This window comes from Panthera pardus, unplaced genomic scaffold (assembly GCF_024362965.1).
Source record: "Panthera pardus isolate Hobbes unplaced genomic scaffold, ASM2436296v1 HiC_scaffold_17, whole genome shotgun sequence".
Classification (NCBI taxonomy): domain Eukaryota; kingdom Metazoa; phylum Chordata; class Mammalia; order Carnivora; family Felidae; genus Panthera; species Panthera pardus.
This window is the reverse complement of record NW_026526732.1, coordinates 46,910,051-46,917,642: the sequence shown is the minus strand read 5'-3', so window position 1 is coordinate 46,917,642 and position 7,592 is coordinate 46,910,051. Positions and strand designations below refer to the sequence as shown.

Below are 7,592 nucleotides of genomic sequence, written 5' to 3'. Positions count from 1 at the left end.
TTTAAAATTTAAGGGTTTGGTAAATTTTAATCTTATTAGGAGTGAAAGGGTAATATTGCTGCCCCAAAAGCTAATGTTCTCTTAAGATCCATTCAAAGAAATATACTATGCAGAATATAAGCAGTAATAATCCTATTCAGGGCACCTGGGTGGCTCAGTCGGTTGAGCATCTGACTCTTGATTTCCACTCAGGTCATGATCTCATGGTCATGAGATCAAGCCCTGCATCAGGCTCCTCACGGAGCATGGATCCTGCTTGAGATTCTTTCTCTCTCTGTCCCTTTCCCCTGCTCATGTGCTCTCTTAAAAAAAAAAAAAAAAAAATCCCATTCTGTTCTTTCTATTCTGTTATTTGGATGTTACATTGTTCAGTTTGGAGCACCTGACTTTAGGAAAAATATAAGCATAATGAATCTTGTTTATTTGCATTCACAATGGATAAGGAACATTGAAGGAATATATATATATAGCCAGGTTGGTGGGGGAGGGGAGGGTGTTGAGGGGAGGGATAGGATGATGACCTTCAAGTACTTAATTCATTTGTGGAATCAGGCTAATTACATCCTGCAAGACTCCAGGGGTCAAAATATGGAGCAGAGGTGCTGAGACCCTACTATATGCCCAGTCCTTTATAATACCTGAATGTTATAAGGCAATATATTTCTGAATAAATTTAACAAAACTGGGAAGGGAGTGGGTATTCCCTCCCTTGAGTCCAAGGAAAGGTTATCCATGATTCTCAAATATGTCTGTACCTTAGTGTCTAATTTAACTGGTTTGGGGGTAGAGCCTGGAATTTTTTACCAAGCTCCCCAGCCATTTATAATGGACAGTCAACTTTGAGAAATATTAGGCTAGATAGTTGTCTGGATGTAAATTAAATGCGAAGTTAAAATGGAGAGGAAGGTAAATGGAAATTAATATTTACCACATATTATATGCCAGGCATTGTGCTTGGCATTTTCACACTGTAACCTGTATTAACTATGTTAATGCTTGGAATCTTTTAGCACAGTGCCTGGCAAATAGTAAACTCCCAAATGTATGCTGTTATCCTCTCTACAACCTTATATTGACATTCTCCAAATACATCCTGGGAGAATACTAGCTTATAATATAGGTATTATCATCCCTGCATGATGGACAAGGAAACCAAGACTCAGAGAAGGTATTTATTTTGGCCACTAGTAAGACATCTGTGGATTTATAAAAAAAATTAGCAGCCTACCTAAGTGGCCCTTTTTATTTTAATAGAATTTTATTTTAATAGAAGAAGAAATCTCTTCCTGACCTGGTCTCAAAAAAATGACATTAACTATAAATCCTGAAAAAGTGAAGCCAAAAAGTAGACATTTTTTCCTAATGTGGCCTGACAGAAACTCTTCTGTAAGTCTTGAGAACCCCTGAGGTCAGAGGAAATGGATTAAAGTGGCCCTTCAGAGCTAAAACAAAGCACTTCAAGCAAACATGGAGAAAGTACTGCTCACAAATGAAATAGCTCCCATATATATATAGCGAATGCATAAATATTGTTATCTGTCACATCCATAGTCTAGGACTTCAATTATATATTTAACACTGAGGGAGGGAAAGTTGGTCCTGAAGGGACAATCCTGATCATCTCTGACACCTTCTCTTTGCCACGTTAATCCTGAGTTTTCTTGTGCACATGACTGGTTTGAGTATGTGAATTTGCTGAAGAGGAAACATTCAAGAAAAGATACTCCCTCCTCAATGAGACTTAAGTTCCTCAATTGCAAGGACAACCTTCACTTTACTATCCCATATAGCCCTTAATGTAATAGCCAATACAAAATAATAATTGCTGCAAGATTGTACTGCAAGGCTACACTAATTTTCAAAAATAAAATATGCTTCAAGTGGTGAGCATTGAATTGACTTGGTACAATGCTATATTCAGATTTTTTTTTCTGTTGCCTGGCCAATTGTTAAAATTTAGAGCCTATGTTAACATACACAAAATGGTATAGCTGATGACTGAATTTTATTTTCTGAGCTTCATGTACATCTGTAAACCAAAAATACAAAACATTTTATTCTAGAAGAATATGAAGCTATAGGTCGTAAATGTTAAGGGTTTACTTTTTTTTTCTTTTTTGTTAAGGGACTACTTTATTCTTTATTAATATTTTTTTTTATAGTAGGCTTCACATCCAGCAGAGCATAATGCAGGGCTTGAACTCACAACCCTGAGATAAAGACCTGAGGTGAAATCAAGAGTCAGACATGTAACCATCTGAGCCACCCAGGCAACCCAAGGGGACTACTTTATTATTATTTTTTTTTAATGTTTATTTATTTTTGAAGGAGAGGGACAGAGCATGAGCGGGGGGAAGAGCAGAGAAAGAGGGAGACACAGAATCCAAAGCAGGCTCCGGGCCCTGAGCTGTCAGCACAGAGCCCAAAGCAGGGCTTGAACTCATGAACCATAAGATCATGACCTGAGCCAAAGTCAGATGCTTAACTAACTGAGCCACCTAGGCTCCCCTTCCCCCAATTTTTAACAATAAAGGGAATGACTTTATCTTCTTTTTGTTACCTTCTGAAGGCCTGACAGAATGCCTTGATAAATATTTGTGGAATTCACTGTTAACAAATTATGTGTTATTTTCTAGAACAGTAAGTCCCTGTAAGTACACCAAGTACTTGAAATATTTCATCTACCCTAAAGGGAACAGAAGAACTGTTAAGGCAGAAGAGTTATCAGGCCTTGAAAATTTTGACACAAATAGAAGGTGGGGAGGTTTGAAGAAAAGAATGAACAAGTTTTTACAGCTGAGAAAGTATGAGAAGGGTTTATCACTTATGACAGAAACTCTGTTTGCTTATTAAATGCACAAGCAAATAAAAAGAACCTGAATGACACGAGAATATCATTGACAGATATAGAAATGGAAGCTTTAAGGAAGTGAAGGGAGTGGTGGTGCTGCACAAGCTATATGGAAAAAAGTGACATCATGAGTAAGCACTTGCAATTGTGAACTAAAGCAAAACAACAGCAACAACCCTCCCAACCTTGCAAGGTACAGAGCAGTGTGCCCTAGTTTCTTACTTCTGGGATAATGTCTGTTGTATCCATTTTTAGAATTTTAATAATTCCATAATCTGTTATTATTTTGAACAATTTCTTCACTCGTTTATGGGCAGGGTGGAAAAAAAAGAAATCTAGCACAGTAACATGCTTTTATTTTACCACGATGCATATACAGAAAGACAACTATCCCAATGGTACATTTCCAGTTTGAAAGAGCAATCTCACAAGTATTTATGATATTTAGGAAAAGAGACACATCATTTACCAAGTTGTTACCAGGGTAAGTTACCAAGAAAGACAATCAAGTCAAACATTTTTTGTAGGTTATTTTTCCATGAAGACAACAATTTCCAGTCTTCAGAATCTGACAAAACCAAGTTACTCAAATTATATTTCTAAGAATACATTTTTAACAGAAACAAGAAGTTGAAACTCATATTCAGTTAAGTCTCTATATATTACAGGAAAATAAAATTGTTATTTTTCCAAATGTTCCCAATTGAAAGCAAAAAGCCTGTACAGCTCAGTTTTCCCATTAAGCAGAAACAGAAAATGTTATTTTACTAAACACTAGTGAAAAAAAAAACCATAGTACTAATCTTCCACGTAAACGAAAACAGAAAATGAAACAACAAAATGAAAAGAACAGAAAGCACCCAAAGTTGCTTTGTTTCTTTAAAGTATTCTTCTCTAAGCAACACATTTAACACTCAATTCTCCCAAGGAAATCCTGAGAAAAAGTATTCCTCCTCCCATTACCACTGATAGAAAAAGAACCTTTTCCTTGAAGGCTCTGCCAAGCCAGTCTTAATCTTAGGCCCAATTTTTATCTTGCTCATTTTCACCTGTGGTCGTCTGCTGTTTCCCCCGCTTAGAGCACCCATCAAAAGCTCTAGTTCTTCCATGACTATGAACTAGATATCACTTCATTTCATCTAGATCCATCTCCTTTTAAACCCTCTAGGTGTCGCTAAAGGGAGTGGAGGATGGGGAAGAATGCAGAGGGAAATAAGAGCTCTAGCAGTCTTTTACAGGACAACCTGTCCCTGGAAATCATGAAGAGCTAAAGCTAAATTAAACCAGAAGGCCTACTTTTGAGCTATCATTTTTTTTTTCTTTAAGAGACAAGAGGCAGACAGGGAGAAAGTGTACTACCACCCTGGCACTTAACCATGTTCAGGGCAAGGAGAAGAGGCACAAAGAGGTATACCTAGGTTTTGTGTGAATTTACTAGTTGAGGCTGAGAAAGCCTGGTACTTGGAATGGACACCATCCTTACTCTTGCCATAAGAATAAAGTCTTAACTTGTCACCTTAACTACTTGCCTGACAGTCGGGTTCTGGATCATGAAGGGAGAGGAGAGAGGGGGTGAGGAATCAAGGATGTCTTTTGGGAAAGGAATGGAAGGGTCTTGTGTGCTGGCAGGAAATCTGGGTCCATCACCAGCTCTAGGGATTCTTGTTTAAAAGAAACGAGACCACAGTGGGGCTGACAGTGATCTGCAAGGTATTCATCCAGTAGGTAGTAGCCCAAGGTGGGTGGGCATAGCCAGTAGTAAGCAGTAGGTGACTAGAGGTACAAGAAGAGCCACAGAGTCACATAAATCGGACCAACTGGCCCACTGCTGCTCTCTTGATATCATTAATGCCCCACGATTGTCTGCCTATACTGCAGAGCAAAATGGGTAGAATGGGCTCCTAGGCAAAGTTAGAATTCCAGGTGGAAAGAGTCAAAAGGCCCTAGGAACAAACAGGGTCCATGCAGTGCAGATAAAGGCAGTGCAATTTACAGCATCATTTGCTTGGCTTAGGAGTGATGTGAATCATGACCATGCAGCATGTGACAGTAATGCAGAATAGCATGAAGGCCATGTGGAAATGGAGGAGCAAGGTCTTGAAAGTCTCAATCTCGAGGTTGAGAAAACTGTCCGGAGGAAGAGGTTGTAAAAATGTCAGGGGGAAAAAAGAAAAAAAAAAAAGGTAGAAGGCATACCCATTTCTTGTTGTCCAAGCACAAGTCCAGCAAGGGGTAGTAGGGACCTTGTGCAGTAATTCCAAAGGCAGAGATTAACCAGACTGGAATCCAAAGGGCCTGGGGATCTCTACAGGCTCTCTTATTGGGCGACGTCTGGCTCTACGGACTCCTTCACGCAACAGGTAATACTGCAGTGGATTGGGCCACAAGTCCTCTTTGATAATTTCAGCAATCTTGTCAGACTCTGGAAGGCTATGGTCTGAAAACCAGGTGAAGAAATTGCAGACGACATCTTGGTTCCTGCGAATGAAGGACTGGGGTTCATGGCCCCGGCGCCATATGATTGGAGTGGAAAGAGACACCACTCGGCCAGAGGCTCTGACCTCATATTCTTTGACAATAAGCTTGTTTCTGAAGTAGGGGTTTCTTCGAAAGAAGAACTTGAACTTGCAGCCAGTTCTGGGGTGTCTGAGCTCCTTCACCTCCAAATTGGTTATGTATCTTAACATCTCGGCATCTTGGCCCCTAATCATGGGGGACAACTGGGGGTGGTTCCGAAAGGCAGTCACCCAGAAGCCCGGGATATTCTGAATGATGTAGTTCCTCCTCTCCAGGTAGTGGCGACGCATGCGCCCAAATTTCTGCTCCAGTTGTTGAAAGGCTCTGTCAGCCTGAGCATTCACAGTGTCCAGTTCCAGCTGGATGGCTTCCAGGGGGTTCATGCGAAGATCCATATTCAAGGGTCGGAGCCCCGCTTCCTCCTTCACCTCCTCTACCACTCTATTTTCCTCCATCATTTCTATTTCTTCCCCTACTTGCTTCTCTATCTCCATCTTCTGCTCCACCACCTCCTCCTCCTTCACTCCTTCCTTCTCCACCGTGTCCAATTCCTTCACTCCCTTCTTCTCCACCGCTTCATCCACTGCTACCGAGAAAACGGTGCACTTTTCTGTCTCCACTTCACTGGTCTTCACCTCTTCCAACACCTCAGACCCCGACCTCTCTGCAACACAGGTTCCTGGGGGCTTCTCCCCACCTGGGCCGCCCGGCTCTCCACTCCGACAGCCATTTTTCAAGCTGTGGTCCGTTGCCACGGACACAGACCCAGCTTCCAGGCCTTCCGTTAGAGGTGGGGCCTCCGCCTGACCGGCTTCGGTCTCTACGAAACCTCGATCCCCACCGCCTCGGATCTGGGGAGTTTGGCCACAGCCCGCGGAGGCGTGGAAGGCTTCCTCTGGAAGCTGAGGCGGTGGGAGCGCGACAGTCTCCAAGCTTCCCTCACCCGGCTCCGCCATCACCTGTGACGCCTCGGTTGCCTCACGGAGCTTCAGACACTGGTGCGGGTCGGGGTCTCCTGGGGTACGGCCGAGAGTCGTGAGACTGCGGGTTTGCGGAAGAGGGGACGTCTCAGCTCCATCCTGGCCGCTCATGTTAGCAGCAGCCTGACCAACAACAGATTAACGGCTGTTTTGCTCACAGACAACGCCCCCTCCTAAGCCAGCGGCTCGCGCCACCCACCCTGAAGTCCCGCGAGAGCCTCTGCGAGGGTGACGTCAGGGCCGTGGATCTCGCCAGAACGCGAGAACTGGCTGCTTGCTCCGCCTCTGCTTGCGGTCCCAGCTTGTTGCCTTTAATTTTACTTGTATGGATTTAGGAGGGTGAAGCAGTAATTTGACTTATGTGCATAAATGTATTTCGGACTCAGAGATTGAAGGCAGTGAGGGCACTCCAGGCATCTGGAAACTGCCTGCAGCATGTAAGCTGGGGTACTGGTAGCGATCACAGCACTACACTGTTGTCTGAAAACATGACGTTTTACCGCGTCTGCAGATGTATTTTTTAGACAGGAAGATAGATCTCTTCACTGTTACCCCATAGTGGGCAGAAACAAAAATCTTTTTATTTTTAAACTGAGATGAATAGCAATTTGTTTCTCTTTTCTCCAGTAGAAATGACATGAAAGTATCAACTCCAACCTCTAACATTAGTGGGAGAAAACTACTCAGCGTTTTACCACCAAAGTGATGCATAGTATTCCTTGGTAGTTCTAAATTTATAATATGCATCAAAGAAGAGTCTGTGATACATAATGTCTGCAGGAATTAAGCCAGGGTCAATTAGCTGTCTCTTGCTCCATGACCCCTCACTGCAGAAAATTAGAAAAGCTGTTTTCAGCCCCATAAACTATTAATCTGTTAACGAATTTAGTTCCGCAAAAGGCCCTAATGAAGTATGTATTCATGGCAGTCAGTTCATAGACTTGATTTAAGAGGGATGTCAGTGTCTCTAGTTTTTAGTTTGTTGACTTGTGAGGAAAATGTGTTAGAGAGCTACAAGGCTTCAGAGAAATACCAGTGGGGGACTACCCACCAACATTTTTATAAAGAAAAGCTCATTAAAATGGATAATCAAGATGGTCTTGAAGTAGAAAACAAACTTGCAGAATGCCTGTGTGCAGTTAGTTGACTCAAGGTGTAAAGAAGGCAAACATTTTTTCCTTGTTGCTTTGCCTAATAATAGCCCCCAAAGATGTTCACTTCCTAATCTTCAGAACCTATGGGTA

The 7,592-nt window shown here is 42.2% G+C and overlaps 1 protein-coding gene across 1 annotated transcript; it reads right to left on the bottom strand.

The window, feature by feature from the left end:
* Positions 1–3,187: 3,187 nt before the first annotated feature.
* Positions 3,188–6,560, bottom strand: TSPYL1 (TSPY like 1). Its single transcript, XM_019438935.2, has one exon. The coding sequence runs from the start codon at positions 6,457–6,459 to the stop codon at positions 5,122–5,124; it is 1,338 nt and encodes a 445-aa protein (XP_019294480.2). The 5' UTR covers positions 6,460–6,560; the 3' UTR covers positions 3,188–5,121.
* Between the last annotated feature and the right edge of the window lie 1,032 nt (positions 6,561–7,592).

Bases quoted from the DNA above. Each gene is read 5' to 3' on its own strand.
- TSPYL1 (XM_019438935.2), bottom strand. From the start codon at position 6,459: ATGAGCGGCCAGGATGGAGCTGAGACGTCCCCTCTTCCGCAAACCCGC.